General features: G+C 35.0%; 1 protein-coding gene across 10 annotated transcripts in view; it reads left to right on the top strand.

Annotated features, from left to right (window-relative positions):
- Positions 1-18,152, top strand: part of HECTD1 (HECT domain E3 ubiquitin protein ligase 1) — a 58,999-nt gene that overhangs the window by 24,468 nt on the left and 16,379 nt on the right. For 3 of the 10 annotated variants that reach the window (XM_018082390.2, XM_018082394.2, XM_018082387.2), the window contains exons 12-26: positions 973-1,195; positions 1,284-1,328; positions 4,317-4,592; positions 4,699-4,775; positions 6,164-6,298; positions 6,510-6,656; positions 7,019-7,113; positions 7,513-7,618; positions 8,528-8,662; positions 8,748-8,887; positions 9,380-9,703; positions 10,127-10,293; positions 10,476-10,652; positions 13,304-14,140; positions 17,771-17,992. In XM_018082390.2, the coding sequence (XP_017937879.1) occupies positions 973-1,195; positions 1,284-1,328; positions 4,317-4,592; positions 4,699-4,775; positions 6,164-6,298; positions 6,510-6,656; positions 7,019-7,113; positions 7,513-7,618; positions 8,528-8,662; positions 8,748-8,887; positions 9,380-9,703; positions 10,127-10,293; positions 10,476-10,652; positions 13,304-14,140; positions 17,771-17,992 (3,106 nt within the window). The remainder of the gene's footprint in view (positions 1-972; positions 1,196-1,283; positions 1,329-4,316; positions 4,593-4,698; positions 4,776-6,163; positions 6,299-6,509; positions 6,657-7,018; positions 7,114-7,512; positions 7,619-8,527; positions 8,663-8,747; positions 8,888-9,379; positions 9,704-10,126; positions 10,294-10,475; positions 10,653-13,303; positions 14,141-17,770; positions 17,993-18,152) is intronic. The other 7 variants (XM_018082397.1, XM_018082395.2, XM_018082388.2 and 4 more) reach the window with 6 other exon arrangements.

Here is an 18,152-nt window from a genome sequence, read left to right as displayed (position 1 = left end):
GAAAATGTCCAGGGCAAGGTAGTTAGGATATTAAATTCATGCTTATGGTATGGCCCTTGTTTTAATTGCTTTTGTTGTTTTTGTCTCTACCTTCATTTTCCGTTAGCACATTATTATCTGCTGAGTTTTCCTATCCGTATTTATTTATGGTCAAGTTGATTGATACTTGATTTTTTCCTAGTATTTTGAAAGTGACTGCTAAATGAAATGAATCCTTCCTGAAGTGTATTCCTGTCAGAATTTTGTTCGCCAAATAATTGCAGATGTTTTAAATGTTGTTACGGGATATATTAAACGGATAGTTTAATAGTTGTTTGCTTAATGAAAGTCATAAGCGTATATTGAAATTATTTGTCAATTTCCAGCAGTCTTATTGCTGCTCAAAAGAACTGAATGGATCACAGACCTCTTCTGTTATCAATTCAATTAAATTTATAGTTAAACCTTAGGTGTATAGTTAGGCTCTTTTACTGTGGGGTTTGGGTTGTTTGGTGGTTTTTTGGGTTGCTGTTTTTTTAAGTGTTTAGATGTTAAAAAGTCATCTGGACATGGTTGTGAGCAACTGGTCCTATGTGTCCCTGCCTGAGCAGGGGTTTGGACTAGATGGCCTCCAGAGGTCTCTGCCAACTTCCACCATTTTGTGATTCTTTCCTCACAATTCAAGTGTTGAACAGAAGTGGATGTCACAGTCAACAGACTGTTGTTACTCTTGAGCAGATTAAGCTGTATGTGACAGGAAACTTCCTAAGAAGTATCTTTTTGTTTTAAAGAATACTTTTAAGGATACGTTTTACAGACAGAAACAGTACAGTTCCTGTACTTTGGTTTGAGTAATTCTTCTCTTAAAGTCTTTTAAAGATATCTATGTTTTTGTGTTGGTTTTCTGTTGGTTTGGGTTTTTCTTGTGGTTTTTTTAATGGATTGGGCGTTTTTGTTCGTTTGTTGTTGTTGATAAATACAAATTTATTACAGGAGGATGAACCACAGGAGGATGCTAAAGAACTGCAACAGGGTAAACCGTACCACTGGAGAGACTGGTCAATCATTAGGGGAAGGGACTGCCTGTACATTTGGAGTGATGCTGCAGCCCTGGAGCTATCTAATGGTAGTAATGGATGGTTCAGATTTATCTTGGATGGCAAGCTGGCCACAATGTATTCCAGCGGGAGCCCTGAAGGAGGATCTGATAGTTCAGGTAATTTTTTTACCAATCAAATCTGGGTTAAGTTTTGAGACGGTTATATTTGTTTATATCATTTGATTTGAGCTATTTTGTTTTGCAGGAATTGGCTTGCTAAATAGTAAAGGATATAAACAGGTGGAAGGTGGTCAGTTAACTGTGATGCTTTTTATCAGATAGCATGTGACCATAACTTGACTTCCTTGGTGAATTGTGTTAAGTAAACATCTTGCCAGTAAAAGTGTATTAACTTTTTGTTTTAATTCTTCTCCATGCGTACCTAATTTTTTTCACCCCAGTCATTAAAAGCTCTTTGTAGTGGCCATCCCAGGAAAAGCAGGTTGAAATGGTGATTCATTGTTTGCTTCTAGCTAGCAGAATGGAATTGCATGTGTTTGAAGACAAAGTAATGGAACGTTTCTCATCAAGATTGGGAAACAAATTACAATGTCTTAATTGTCTGTTGGAGAGAGGATAAGGGAACAGACCTTATGCACTGGCAATGCACAGCTGGTTCTAATTTTCTGTACAGAATACACAACTTGTTCTGGATGTGGAAACAACCTTCCTTGTGTTGTTTCATGTTTTTTGCAGTTCATGTATTTATGAACCTGCAGACATAAAATGCTTTGCAATATTATTATGTTTTCAACAAACCATGGAGTGAAATAACAGAACATATTATGATTCAGGATGAAAATAAAGTGTTAATGACTTTATGCATCGATTTTGGTGCAAGGAGACAAAATGCAATATAGTGTGGTTTTGATTATAATGCAACTGGAAACCACTTACAGATTATTTTTTTTTTGGTCAGAAAATGTATCTTTGCATTCTTTTTGATAAGGATAATACCTTAAGAGGTAAACAATTCCTGGGTTGAGATACTACTTTACCACACAATACAATTTTAACAAGATCCACGAGGATAATGTTTTAGATTCTCTTAGCCCCCGGATGCCAACTTTTTTTTTCCTTCCAAATGGTGTGGGCAAGGGGCTGAGACTTTACCGTATCTGTACAAGATGAGTGGAGTGGGGACACCTCAGATAAATTTGTAGTGAAGAGAACTTAAAAGAAGTCAGATTGAGAATTTAAGAAGATATCTCTTTAAATCAGTCTTTTAAAAAAGATTGAATAAATCCCAAGTTTTTTGACAAGATACTTAGCATAGATATTACAGAGGGAAAGGAGCTAAAATTAGGATTAAGTGAGGCTTCATGCAATATTTTGTCAAATAGACCTCTACTAAGAGTGCTGATGTTGCAGCGTCATTTGCCTGAACTTTAACCATGAGCTCTAAGCATGTGCAGCAGCCTTTTTTACTTAAGAAATTAATATTTATTAACTAAAATGACTACAGTACAGTTTAGACTCAGATAGTATCTTTAAGTCCTGAACTGTATTATATGTTCTGCTGTCCTAAGTCATTACTGATTAATCTCATGGTATACTTCTTAGTATCTTCACAACTGGCAAGAATATAGTGGGTTGAGTAGTGAAATCTGTTAGTGTGTATTGCATGATGAAAGTTGAGGTGGGTGGGGAAATATATGTAGTGTGAACATTTTTGGAAGGTCTGTACTCACCCCTCTCCACATTAACTCTATACTTGTTTTGTTTGAATTTTTAGAAAAAGTAAAACTTCAATGCAAAAGTTGAAATTTAATGGTAATTCTGAAGCTTTAAGTGTGACTCAAAATTCTGTCCAAAGGAACCTGAAATTATTCCCAACCATGTATAAACATAGTACTTGCAGTGCAGCATGCTATATAATAAATTTATTAAAGTGTAATTGTGGAAATTTGAAACTGTTTAATTAACAGAATTTTCATTTTGCATATAAAATCTCAAAGTTATTTTTATAAGTCTTCTCTCTATATGTTATGAAATTTAAGCAATAATGTTATGCCTTCAGTGCATATTTATTTTTGCACAGAGATGATTTACTTCTGTGTTATTAAAAAAAAAAAAACTCGGCAGATTTAAAAAACCTAGAGCTTGTCAATGCAGCAAAAGGAAAACAGCAATTTTTACAAGTGTATGGACTACAGAGGTTGTATTTATCAAATCAATATGCTGAAATCGATATGAGGGTACTTGTTAACTGTGAAGTTGAGATATAATTTTACATTACTGAGGTGTTTGCATTTTTATTTTCAAAGTAATTTTTATCTTTTAAATTATGAACTCAGCCTTGTAATTCCTAAAATATATTTTTATATTTTAATTAAATCTGAGGTAGTTTTTTGGAATAATTTTGGGCTAGATTGCCTGCCCTAAAAGTAGAACATGATTGTGTTTGCAGTCTATTAAATTTCTCTAAATATTGGCTTCTAATTAAGTATCATGTGGTGCTGTTTGGTGTGATTTTTTTTTTTGTTTTTCTCAGAGATAGAGATCCTTAACAGTTTTGTAATTGCTAAAAAAAAAAAAAGAAAATCTACATCAGAAGTTGAATTAATGTAATGTCACTGTATTAAGTAGCATAATTGTGGCATTCTTAGTTTCTCTGAGGTTCTCCAAATGAGATTAAATAAAAGTTTTAGTATATTTTATGAAAAAATTTTATGACACTTCATCTGAGCAAATAGCTCAAATTTGCTTTTAATACATGTTGACTGTTGGACTAGGTAAAGTCTTGTGAATTTTTTTTTCTTTTTTGTTAGGGCTTCAGCATATTTTCTCCAGTTGCTCTAAGCTACGAAGCTGATTGCTGTTTTCCTGTTGGAAGATTCATTTAATTTCCTCTTTCTGAAAACTCACTTTTGAGAGTAAATCATACTGACCATAACGAGATTAATTTTTCCAAAACTGAAAGTTTGTCATGGATTTCTTTGATCTTCCTATTATAATTGTAATGATGAATTAATACATTTGTAAATAGCACCTTTCAGAAAGAGTTTCATTGTTACATTGCAGCTTTCATGTGATTGTGGAATAAATCACTGCTGAAGTGCAGAAGTACACTGGGAAGACATTTAGAACGCTTTAAGACCCTTAATTTCAAACTTAATTTTGCATTGAATGTACTCAGTTGTTTTGCTCTTGCCAAAAAAAAAAACAAAAACAGCTAAGATACAATGGTGGAATCAGTTGTTGGAAGGAAAAAAATGTTTGTTTCTTTTTTAAATAGAAAGTAGGAGTGAGTTCCTTGAGAAGTTGCAGAGAGCTCGAAGCCAAGTAAAACCATCTACCACAAGCCAGCCAATTTTATCAACACCAGGGCCAACTAAACTTACTGTAGGAAACTGGTCACTCACTTGTTTAAAAGAAGGAGAAATTGCTATTCACAATTCTGATGGTCAGCAAGCTACAATACTGAAGGAAGATCTGCCAGGCTTTGTGTTCGAATCAAACAGAGGAACAAAGCATTCATTTACAGCTGAAACTTCTTTGGGTAAGTATGTAGGTATGTGTTATGTGCAGGTAGGAGCAATTGTGTATGAGGTAGTTTTTTTATTTGTTGCTTTTCATATCTATGAGAAAATGCGACTTTTCTAAAAAATACGTTGCAGGATCAGAATTTGTGACTGGCTGGACAGGCAAAAGAGGAAGAAAACTGAAATCTAAACTGGAGAAGACAAAACAAAAGGTTGGTGAGCATCTGTCTGTTTTATACTTAGAATTTGAGTTTATTTTATAACATGCTTATAGAGTTGTAGTTTCTTCTCAGAGGATTAAAATCTCTGACTTCAACTAGACACAATTTTATGTTAAGCTTGAAGGGGAAAATGTCACTTGGAGCAAAGGACTTCTTCAGGTGGTTTTATCCAACAATATTAGTAAACTCTGTGCTCCTCTGGAGGAAAATGAATTTTCTTTTAAAAATGTAGGAAAATCTAATCTTTCTGACTTAGATTTGTATAATTCCCCAGGATTTTTTCCTTTTTTTTTTTCTTTTATGCAAAAGGAAAAGATGTTATGATCAGTACCAGAGTTGTCAGAGGCATATGATGCTTCTGGTTACTTCATTTAGATAGTAATTTCAGACTGGATGTTGTGGCAGATAGGGTGCTGGAAGTGAACAGTCTGCATTGTAAGAGTTGTGGTAGTGAGGCAAAATGAGTAAATACCCTCATTTTAGACCTCTTTAAAATTCTTCTTTCCCCTCAAACTGAGGGGAAGAACAGAGGAACTAAGAAATTAAATTAAGCTTTTTACAAAAAACCCACAGAGTTAACAGTATGTTCTGTGACCTGCTGATGCCAAGGGCTCAAGCTGATCTTCAGTCTTGAACTGTCTTGCAGTTTCTAACAGGGCAGTCAATGTATTCTGTACCATGTATCTGCAGCATGTAAGAACTTACATCTTGGGAAGTGTGACACTAAGTTGAAAACTAAAACACTGTGAATGAGAATACGTGGGATGATAAGGAAAGGCAGTGCACTCTCGTACCTGAGGTTGCACTGTGTAACTCCAAAGCTTATGTGTTATTGTACGACATGGAATGGTAATGAAAAGGAAAGATTTTTTGGGAATTTCTTATAAGCAAAATATTGTTTAATAAGAAATTATATTATCAAATCTGTATCTTCTGTGAGCCATACTTTGTAGAAACAGTAATTCTTATAATAAGAGCTCATATAGGGACTGAATTGGTTTAAGGAATTAAGCATTCCAAAACCATATCAAACCTCCTTAATTTTATCTTTAAAAAGATTATCTAATCCATGATACAGTTCTAAAAGAAAGATTTACAGATTGAGAGTCCTACCTTCTGTGCTGTAATTTAATACATGACACTAAGCTTAGTTTGTGAGATTCAGTAAGATTCTGTGTATTTCCATTTATTTCTCCTGTACCTTTATCCTTTCACAAGCTTTGCCATTTCATGATGTATGATGGATCTGATTCTTCCCTGTTTGTTTGTCTTTCATGGACTTATTTAAAAAAAGATGACCAAGTTTTCAGTCTTTGGGAAAATAACAATAGTCTCATTACAATAAGGTATGAGTTCTGATTATCAAAATCTATTTCTAGGTTCGCACTATGGCAAGAGATTTATATGATGATCATTTTAAGGCAGTGGAAAGTATGCCTCGAGGAGTGGTTGTAACTCTGAGGAACATAGCAACGCAGTTGGAGTCTGCATGGGAGCTTCATGCAAACAGACAGGTAAGGGTATCCTTCATTTCTCATGTCTGACGTCAGTGACATAATGTTCAGACCAGTCTTTCATGATGTAATGAGGGTCATAGTATGTCTGAAATGTGGGGAGTTCTAATGCATGTATTGCCTAGATAGGTACTTTCCTAGGATATGGTTTTTCAACTGAAGTGGAAAAACTGTTACCTTGTTTCACCATAATTATCTTTTTGTCTTTCAGTGTATTGAGGGAGAAAATACTTGGAGAGATTTAATGAAGACTGCTCTTGAAAACTTAATCGTACTGTTGAAGGATGAGAATACTATTTCTCCATATGAAATGTGCAGTAGTGGCTTAGTTCAATCATTGCTGACAGTTTTAAATAATGTGAGTTTATAGAACATTGTTGCTGAAGAAAAACTTTCTAAAAAAAAATAAAATTAAATCATGTGCCTTCATTTAAAAATTCTGTTATAAATATGTCTCCTTCCTGTCTTGGTGAAAATCAGACAGACTTGCTCCAGTTATTGTTCTACCTGTTGAAGATAAATGTCACAATAGATGACTGTAGTTAAAATGAGCCATTATAAATCTTTAAATCAACACTGGTCAGGTTTAATGGCTGATGTTTAGCTTTTCGTATACATACTTTAAATAGGGCATTCAGTGGCATTGAATAGATATTTTTGCCTGTGTAACAAACACATAAATTTCTTTGTATTAAATGTAACGTATTTTTTTTCTATTAGAATGTCGATTTAGATGTGAAACAAGACTGTAGTCAGCTGGTAGAGAGGATAAACGTTTTCAAAACAGCATTCAGTGAAAATGAAGACGACGAAAGGTAAAAATAAAACCAAGCAAAAAAATCACCCCTTTTGCATTTACGAAGCAGTATGATATGTTTAAAATAATTTAAAGACTAAGATTATGTTCTTTGAATTTGAGTGGAATAGAAAATTGATCTTAAAAGACAGCATCTGGCATTGAAGTAAAAATGGAAAATTTGAATCTGTAGGAGTCAACTATACTGAATGAACATCTGTTGACAAATATAAAGTGACTTGTTCATCACTGTGCAGATTAATATTTTTTTACCGTGCTGTAACCATGTGACTAGAACAGATGATATTAGTAGAAACAGCATGCTGAGTTACTTGCCTCACCTGAGTACTGGTCTCTGAGACACTGTAGAATTTTTTCCTCTGTTTTGTGGTAACATGGTAACTGTCCACTTTCACAGTCGTCCAGCAGTTGCATTAATTCGGAAATTGATAGCAGTGTTAGAATCCATTGAACGTCTACCTCTGCACTTGTATGATACACCAGGATCTACATATAATCTTCAGGTAAATGTACAGTGATAACAGCATATCACCCTGGGTGGTACACATCTGAATGCTATATATATTGCACACATTGTCTGCAGAAGTGGATAGAATTAGGTAAAGAACAAGGAACTCTTTGGCATCTATTTTCTCTAACACTTAACCTAAATGTGTGGGTGTTCCTCTACTGTGACTTTAACACCTGAAGTGTAAGTAAATTTTGATTGAAGAGATAATGTGTTTGTTCTTTCTTTTGTCTTCAAGTATTGTTGTCTTTATAAAGGAATGTGCCCCCTTATAAGTATCCTTACTACTTGACTAAGCATTTAGTTGAAGGCAATTATTAGACATTTATTTGTAATGACAAGGGATGGGTTTTAACTGTTTAAAGGGTCCCATCTAGGGCTGTATGTTCAGACACCTGCAGGATCATCAGCTTCTTATACAGGACACTTGGCAGTTTGGCTAAAAATATTACTTGTTTTTTTCCAGTTTGTGTGGATTCTTAATTTTTTCTATTTGAAAGCACACTTCAGGATTTTGCAACATGCTAAGGAAGTGTAAATATTTCTGGTTTTATGTTAAATTATTAGCAAATAGTTGCAGAAAGTTGCAAAAACACTGTTGCTATTGAATATTTTTGAAAATAATTTTCAATTTATATATTATTGTAGTTGCTAGTCAACAAATAAAAGCTATGAAAACACAGAAGTGAGAAAACAGTAGCTGAGTGTGTTATTGACTTTGACTATCATCTTAAAGCATTGCTTAATTGAAAAAAATAAGGCTATCAATTACATTTTAAAGTGTTTCATTAGAATATAGTTTGCTTAAGCTATGCAAAGATACTTGATATGCCACTGAAACTTTTTCTTAAAATTTCAAAGCATGAACAGAAAAGCCTGTATTAATGTTTAGCTGCTCTCTCAGATATTAACAAGGCGCTTGAGGTTTCGTTTGGAACGTGCCTCAGGGGAGACATCTCTGATAGATCGGACTGGGAGAATGCTAAAGATGGAACCGTTGGCAACTGTTGAATCTCTAGAACAATATCTCCTAAAAATGGTGAGCTACATACCACACACAGAGTTCTCAGGGAGTGGTTGTATTCTGTTTCTTTAATATTTCATTTCCTTTCATTCATATGTAGGTAGCAAAGCAATGGTACGACTTTGATAGGGCTTCGTTTGTTTTTGTACGAAAACTACGTGAAGGCCAAACATTTGTGTTCAGACATCAACATGATTTTGATGAAAATGGAATTATTTACTGGATTGGGACAAATGCAAAGTGAGTTTCTTCAAAGCTAAATATTTAAGTAAGACAAACTATAGACCTTGGGGCAGGATAGGGAGAGAATTAATAACGAAATGAAATAAGTTATGTTTTTAGGAGCAGGAAGTATCTTTTGATCAATAGAATTACATTTCTTTTTGATCTACTTAAATAATAGAATATGAATCACTGAAGTTGTGTTGAGAATTTTTATGCTTCCCTAAGAAATGAAGGAATGGGGAAGTTTGGGTCTTTGTTTTTGCTTGCTGTGGTTCTGTTTGGTTTTGGCTTGGGTTTTTTTCCTTTGCTACAGTAGTTTAAAAAATCCAAACAAATAATGTTTGAAACGTATCTAAAGTTATCTGTTTATCTAGAATTATATTAATCATTTTGGTTTGTGATAAACTCAGCTGTAATATACAATTTACAATAAATGTCAAATGTTGCTGATACCTTTTTTTTATGTAAGTAATAATTGATCAGTACATTTTTCTTTTTTTAATATAGAACTGCATATGAGTGGGTAAATCCAGCAGCCTATGGGTTAGTAGTGGTTACATCCTCAGAAGGAAGAAATCTGCCTTATGGTCGTTTAGAAGACATCCTGAGCCGTGACAGTTCAGCTCTCAATTGTCATACTAATGATGATAAGAATGCTTGGTTTGCCATTGACCTTGGCCTTTGGGTTATCCCGTCAGCTTACACATTACGCCACGCTCGAGGGTATGGACGATCTGCTCTCAGAAATTGGGTGTTCCAGGTATCTAAGGATGGACAGAACTGGACTACTTTGTATACTCATGTTGATGACTGTAGTCTCAACGAACCAGGGTATGTCAGTGTATTTTATCACTTTTCATAAAACTGGGCTCAGTTAAAAATATACTTGTCTATAGACTAGTTTAATTTGTCCTGTAGTTCTAATGATATATCCATATAAAGACATGGTAGGCAATGTAAATTATCAAGGATGGGCTGGAGAATAAGTGATTTGTAAGTTCTCTGTATGGTTCATGTAACGGTATTTGTGCTTTTCCATCATTGTGAATTTTGCATTTGATTTTTTGACAAAATAGTAGCACTAACTCATCCAGAGTTTGTTCCTAGTATTAATAGGTTTTATGTATCTTGTAACACATGATCAGCAATATGATTTTGCTTACTTTGGTACTAAGATTTTTTGGTTGTGCTTTGGTTGTTGGTTTTTTTTTTTTTTGGTCACCCACCAACACTCCCTTTCTAATAAACTTAAAGGTCTACAGCAACGTGGCCTTTAGATCCTCCAAAAGATGAGAAACAAGGTTGGAGACATGTTAGAATAAAACAGATGGGAAAGAATGCCAGTGGGCAAACACACTACCTCTCCCTCTCTGGATTTGAACTTTATGGCACTGTGAACGGAGTATGTGAAGATCAGCTGGGTAAGAAAAAGAATGTGTATATATCTTATTTGTTCTTTTAAAATGCTAGTGAGCATACAATAAAAAAATCAACGTGACAAAGGAGGTTAATTTTTGCAGTGGAATTTGCTTAGAAATAAGCTCAAAATTATTCCCCATTCAATACTTTTAAGTCTTTTCATTTCAATTTACATCTCTTGTAGGAAAAGCTGCTAAAGAAGCTGAAGCAAATCTGCGAAGACAGCGACGTCTGGTCCGTTCTCAGGTGTTAAAATACATGGTTCCAGGAGCTCGTGTAATCAGAGGAATTGATTGGAAATGGAGAGATCAGGATGGAAGCCCACAGGGTGAAGGCACAGTTACAGGAGAATTACATAATGGTGAGCATGAATTACCCGAATTTGTAACTGTACCATGATTAGATCATGTGGAGTGGGTATCATTAGAGTATTTCTTTTGTAATGTCTTGAAGTTGATGAAATTTTAAATAGTTTGGGGAGAAGGAACTCAAATGCTACAACTTTTGTGGTCCATTTGTGAATTCCATTTTGATGCATGAAAAAAATTTTTTCTGTACATGAAACTGTAGAGCTCCACTTAACTAAAATACAAAATTGTTATTTAGACATCTGTTGCAAAGTCTGTGAAGGTGATTGATGCAAACTGATTAAGGTTTGGGCCTTCAAGATCTATAATTACCTTCTTCATTTCTTCTAGCTTAGCATTTGCAATATATTTCTTGACTTTTGTTGTATCCTGTACCTTTCCTACCTTGCAAGCTTCATTGGGATCAAGTTGTTATTTTTTTTAGTTAAAGCATGAAAAATAATTATCTTAGCAGAATAAAAACCTCCAACAGCCAGGGAAATCAGTACTCAGGAAGCTAAGATACTGAAGAGACTGCAGGAAAGGTGATGATCTTGTCAGCTGAACATTTCCACCTTTTCCCTTCTCTTCCCCCTGTTTTGAGGTATATAAGACTTGCCTTGTTTCTGAAGCATATTCAGCCACTCTTAGGTTCATTCTTAGCCAGACTTGAAAATTACTTCTAGTTTGTTGTCAGCATTCAAGCATGGAGAAATGTCCAAAGTACAATGTCTTAAAATGTTTTGAAACTTAAATTCTTATTTAAGCTGTTCAGTACAGCTTGTAGGGAATTTTTCCATCATCTATATGTTGTTCTTATCAGATGCAACAGTATCCATAGCTACATTCTCACTTTGAAGACTTTAGGTATTATTGGTGAGTAGTATTCTACCAAATCAGTGTTTTTGTTTCTATGTTCCAGTAAAACTTTCCCATTTAAGCACAGGTGAAATTGAGGTTCATTTATGAAATGGTGATGCCAAACCATTTTTTTCCTGTCACAGCTTTCTTTCAAATAGAATTTTGAAAATTTTGGTCAGTATTCACAAGTTTAGACAAATTTTGAGTTGTTTTAGGGCTATAATGATGGAGCAGTATAACTTCAAGTACATAATACGTACTTAAAACTTGTTCAGATTTAAAATGGTTTGTAATTAATATTTTAGAGAAAGGAACTATACAGAACAAGAACAGTTTAGATATGCTTTTACAAAATACCCTGTCAGATATTCCTAAACTACAGTATGGAACTTTTTTTTTTGTATTTTATAAGAAAGGCAAATAAATTGTAGAAAGAAAAAAAATTCAGGCTTGCTTCACAACTTTACCCTTCAAAGATTGAGTGATGGTACTCAGCTATAGCTCATGAAGAAGGAATAAAATCATACAAGAGTAACATGATCTAAGCTTGCTCACTTGGGGATGAGATGTCTGCTTATCCGATCTGAAAACTGTAGCTGTTTTTAAAGACCTTTCCTCCGGAGTGATATTTCTAAATAGAAAGTTTTCTGTGATCTCCTGTTGTCTAGCAGTGGTGACTGTTGGATAGTTGAAAGCACTTTCGTGCACCTGACAGTACTAAAAAGAATATTTGACTTGAAATTAGCTCTCTTCTATTTCAGTAAAAAAAATATGTGTGTACATCTGGACCTGACATTTGTTTTGAGTTTGTCTGAGGTTGCAGAAGATGATTAAGCTTTAAAGATTTTATTTTCAAAGAAAATGTGTATCAACTAAAATAGTGGCACCAAGATTTGCTGCAGTTAAGATACAATGAGAAATTTAGGGTGACTCTTATATTGTGATACATATTTAGACAAATAAAAATAAATCATTTTGCCCCCATTTCTGTTCTGGTTTGCTAAATTTTGCACATTACCCTTATTATTGCAGATCTATTATATTTAACTTAAAAAATTTTGCTATTCTAAATAATCATTCAATAAAGGAATTGAAGAGTAGCATCTTTTTTGAGTGTTGTTTGGTCCCAGGATAAAGTTTCTTTCTATGAAATATATTCTCTTTGCAAATCTGAAATTTTGCTTGAAGTAGTCCTTACCTGACTGCTGTAAGACTTCTCCTGTGAAAAAGGAATATTCAAGTCTGTGTAACTCACTGAACTAAAAAGCTGTGTATCAGTGAATTAATTCTTTCACTTTAATAGGGCAAGAATAAGAAATCCCAGACTAATCGGTTTCAGTTTCATGACATATCTTCTGTTGGGTAAATATGCTTATCCGCAACCATCCAACTAAGAAAAATATTATAGAATGTCCTTGCAATAATTATAACTTCTTGACAGATATTAATAAGGTTGTTAGACAGATATTAATAAGGTTATAATACATTTTAATATACATTTCTGTTATTAGAGATTCTAGTAGGTAAGGTTCCTTCCTGAAGGAAACTTTATTTTTGGCTGGATTCTGGGACCCTGAAAATAGAGGATGATCATTCTTGCCACCTCAGTGTTGTCAACATTACAAAATACTAAACAGTTTAAATTTAAACACTTCCTTTTTAATCGGCATTAAGGGTTATTTAGTGATTTCATTAATTTCGACATGCAGCCCTTAAGAGAAGCTGATCCCACATTGTGGAGCTACTGTCTGACACGCTCCTGTCTGCTTTCTGCTGGATCTCACAAACTCCTGTCCCTTTCCAGGCTGGATTGATGTCACCTGGGATGCTGGTGGCTCTAACTCTTACCGTATGGGCGCAGAAGGAAAGTTTGACCTCAAGCTTGCACCAGGGTACGACCCTGATTCAGCGGCATCACCCAAACCTGTTTCATCCACTGTTTCAGGCACAACGCAGTCATGGAGCAGCTTGGTGAAAAACAACTGTCCAGACAAGACGACTGCTGCTGCAGGCTCTTCAAGTAGAAAAGGAAGCAGCAGTTCTGTGTGTAGCGTGGCAAGTAGCAGCGACATCAGCTTGGGTTCGACCAAAATGGAGCGGAGATCAGAAAGTGTATTGGAGCAAAATATAGTTTCAGGCACTGACGTCCATGAACCAATTGTTGTTCTGTCATCCGCTGATAGTGTGCCTCAGGCTGACATAGGGTCGTCTTCCAGTGCGAGCACCAGCACCTTAACAGCGGACATGGGAAACGAAAATGCAGAGAGGAAGTTAGGTCCTGATAACTCAATACGTTCTCCTGGGGAGTCCAGTGCTATATCCATGGGAATTGTTAGCGTAAGCTCTCCTGACGTGAGTTCAGTCTCCGAACTGACTAATAAAGAAGCAGCTTCCCAACGACCTCTGAGCTCTTCAGCAAGTAACAGACTCTCAGTCAGTTCTTTGTTGGCTGCTGGGGCACCGATGAGCTCTAGTGCAAGTGTTCCCAACTTATCATCTCGGGAAACTTCTAGTCTGGAGTCCTTTGTACGAAGAGTGGCAAACATAGCACGTACCAATGCCACAAACAACATGAATTTGAGCCGGAGTAGCAGTGATAACAATACTAATACTTTGGGAAGAAATGTTGTGAGTACTGCAAGTAAGTAAGCTATTTTTATTTTTAGTTGAAGCTTTTGTTGTTTCTTTGCCTTTCATTACACTTAAACAAGTTTGGATTCTGTTGGCCTGATAGAGAAATGAACTTAGAGCAGCCTTGACCTTGTGTGTACCTGTAAAACTTCTGAAAAGCTCACAAAGTTCATGTCAGCTGAAAAGTACCCATCAAATAGAAGGTAATTTGAAATTTATACCTGTTATATATTTAGGAAGAGAGAGACAGTATGGTTTAGACCAAGAGGTTGGAAGTCTAGCAACAGTAGCTCATGTCAGGTATTTATGCTTTCTGATCTGCGTAGATTTTGCACATTCACCTTGTACCTGTCTATTTCCATTATTTTGCCATTTTCTTCAGGAGGCAGTTTGTGCATATTGTGAAGTCTCTGAGCATAGGAACTAAGAACACAGCAGAAAGAAAAAAGGGAACTTCAGTATAATGAAATATTAGTAGATTCCTTCATTCTATTGGGCTGCATAGCGTAATGTGCTCAATACTGTGTATGTTTTCTAAAGATGGTATCGTCGTTAAGGCTTAGATTCGGTGAACTGTTCAGGTGCATTTAATGTAAGGAACTTCGTAGTTAAATGTTTAATTGACTGTGTACATGCTTTAACATTTGCATGTTCTGAGATTATATGTAGGATGAAGGTATTAGCAAGGGAAGCTGTAAACCTTCTTGTTGAGAGTTCACTATTTTGAGCATGCTGCCATCAAAGTTGTTACTCTGTTCTCTGATGGTGATTGTATTTTAACTGGAGAGCTGCATTTCATGAGGTAGCCAGGTCAGAAAAGGTAAAATTACCCAAGCTAGAAAAAACCACTCAGCTTCTTGTTAAGCTTTCATGCTTTCCAAGGAATGTGAAAAGAATGTCAGTGAAGCAGAAGGGTCTGGAGCACAAGTCTTATGAGGAGCAGCTGAGGTTTGTTTAGCCTGGAGAAAAGGAGGCTTAGGAGAGATCTTATTGCTCTCTACAACTGTGTGAAAGGAGGTTGTGGTGAGGGGGTGCAGTCTCTTTTCCCAGGTAAGAAGTGACAGGGGAGGTTTAGATTACATATTAGGAAAAATTTCTTCATTGGAAGGGTAGTTAGGCATTGGAACAGGCTGCCCAGGGAGGTGGTGGAATCAGCATCCCTAGAAGTGTTCAGTAGTTGTGTAGATGTGGCCCCTGGGGACATGGTTTAATGGTGAACATGGCAGTGCTGGGTTAACAGTTGGACTCGATCTTAGAGGTCTTTTCTAACCTTAACAATTCTATGATTCTAGGCTTTCTTATTTAAAAATATGGTGTTTGCTTTTAGCATTTTTAATTTTTTTAAAATACTGAATGTTCTATTTTTTTATTGGGGAGATTTATTTTTTTTAATGTATTCTTACATTCATATTGCGATACTGGGGATGGGGGGCAATTGTTTGAAGCCTATATTAAAAATGTAAATAAGATATTCAAGGAAAACTTTACAGTAATTGGTCCCTTTTCAGGCAGATAGTGCCTCTGGTTCTGAAGTAGTTTTGTGTTGGGGGAAGAGGGAAGAGAGCACCTTTGAAAAACATGGTAAAATAGTTCAGCAGCGTATTTAACAGATTTCATGCATGTTTGATGCCGTACGCTGGAAAAGTTAGAAATAAGAATAGGGCAAATTAAAAATGTAATTATTTGATTAAAATATTCATACTTTACATTATCCCTCATGTAGGAATTATCTTGTTTTATACATTTTATATGAATAGAATGGTAAATGGTAAGTCATCCCCCCAAAAGAGATCAGAGACTAAATTGAAGGAATTTCACCATAGACCATTGTGACAAGCTTGGATTTTTAAAAATTTGTTGGGGTTTTGACCTGTTCAGGTTAAAAAACGAAACAACTCCTCCCCTCCAGAAAAAAAACAAAAAACCAAAAAAACAAAACAACAAAAAACCAAAAATTCCCAAACCCCAAACAAGCCACTCACAACACCCCACCCCTCAAAAAAACACCAACACCCAAAAAGTAAAGAGTGAAATCATGATTAGTGATGTAAGCGTTTCTGGACTTGCTGTACTGGTTGCATTGAAAAACATCAGTATTTGCCAGAAGTTAAGTGTTGTCTGGGGTAGCCAGTTTCAATTTGGTCTTGAATTCAGAGCAACTGAAATGCTGATGCTTAATGGCTTTTTCTGTTTCCTGTAACAGCAAAGAGTTTACTGCTATTAATTAGTAGTGGGTGGAAGATGTGCATACTGAACAACTTATTTTCAATTTCTTCAACAACAAAAGAAAGACTCTGGTTTTTCATTTCCGTGGTTTCATAACAATGAAGATAAGCTTATTAACAACTCTAGATTTAAATTTCACACTTTCCCTCATTATTATATTTTTATTTTACACTCTTCCTGCATTGTTATATTTTTATTTGCAAAATGTTACTTACTTCCTAAGGGGCGGGGACTGGGATGGGGGCAGTATGTGACAAAGAAGAAAAACAGAAACAGTAACATTTATTTTTCACAAAAACTACCAAATGTACTTAAGAGAAGAATCTTTGTACCCTTCTTCAAGGGTAGTAACCTTTGCAAACTTTAATAATAGTCTGAAATTCAGATATGGGGTTTATTTTTAAAAAACCAGTGTCTTAGTTTACATAAACTGCAATAATGGAAATGCGTACTTTAAAACTGCAAAACTTGAATTTGATAAAGTTTAGAAAAAGTAGATTGGAAACCATAAGGCTTAAATTCTAAGTACAGGTGACCCATCAAGTTTTCATGTGCAAATGTGTGATTAATCTCCTTGCTTGAAGATAAGCACGTGAGAAAATGTTTTGAAGACTGGGATCTACTTGCACATTGGTATAAATTGTACTCAGTTACGTACATTACCTGAAATTCTTTCTGTTGAGTCTACAGTGAATTCAGTTTTGTTTCAGTTGTTAACTAAAATGCATTTACTGTGTTTTATTTGAATGTGCAGTAAGGTAACTTCTTAGTTGTTGCTTGCTTTTTCTGAAAATTATTTAAATAAGTGATCCAACATAAGTCAGTCACTTGTGTTTCATGGTACTGTCAGTTCAGGTTTGTTGACTGTGATGATAATATGTTTTAATAGTTATAGTCTAGTAGTTATGTGAAAAGAGCTCCTTTAAGAACTTTAGAAAAGTTCACAATAATCACAGGTTTCATGTTTCTACTGTTTTAAATTAACTTATATATAGTTAAGTTGTTTTCCCTGTATAATATGACTGTATTGTTGTTTAGAGGTTAAATTACATTTTAGGTTTAAAGATAGACCACAACATTGGAGTAATAGATTTCAGAAATTCTCTTCATACATTGAAAATGAAATCAAGTAATTTCAGATTTACAGTGGGATTTGGGGATTTATTTGATAAAATTATTTATTTTTAATATACACAATGGAATAAGCTCAGAAGTGGATTACAATCTGCATTGTAAGGTGCACTTTTGCATTGGGAAACCCTTCCCTTTTATATTCTGTTGTTCTTTATGTAAAATAACACACTGATAATTTTTCAATCCCAAATATATTTTTCAACACAGGAGTCATGCATGTAAGTTGTACTCTTCAAGTCATCAAATCATTTATTTTATCTTACCATATCTTTATCTATAGCTTCTCCTCTTATGGGTGCCCAAAGTTTTCCTAATCTGACTACAACTGGTACCACATCAACAGTGACCATGTCTACATCCAGTGTTACTAGCAGCAGCAATGTAGCTACAGCAACTACAGTTTTATCTGTTGGTCAGTCGCTTAGTAATACTCTAACTACTAGCCTAACATCAACATCTAGTGAGAGCGATACAGGGCAGGAGGCAGAATATTCTTTATATGGTAAGTTTCATTTTTAAATGAACGTAAGCATTAGACTTCCCATTAATGGTTTTTTTCCTTTTCCATTGTTGTGATTTTCTCGTGTAGTAGTTTATTTACTGAAAAGTGTTTGAAAGCTGAGCTGTTCATATGTTGCTAATTCTGTAAGGCAGTAAGTAAA

Source organism: Manacus vitellinus, unplaced genomic scaffold (assembly GCF_001715985.3).
Source record: "Manacus vitellinus isolate BGI_N305 unplaced genomic scaffold, ASM171598v3 scaffold_6_pilon, whole genome shotgun sequence".
Taxonomy (NCBI): Eukaryota; Metazoa; Chordata; class Aves; order Passeriformes; family Pipridae; genus Manacus; species Manacus vitellinus.
The sequence above is the reverse complement of the archived record's forward strand: the minus strand, read 5'-3'. Positions and strand labels throughout refer to the sequence as shown.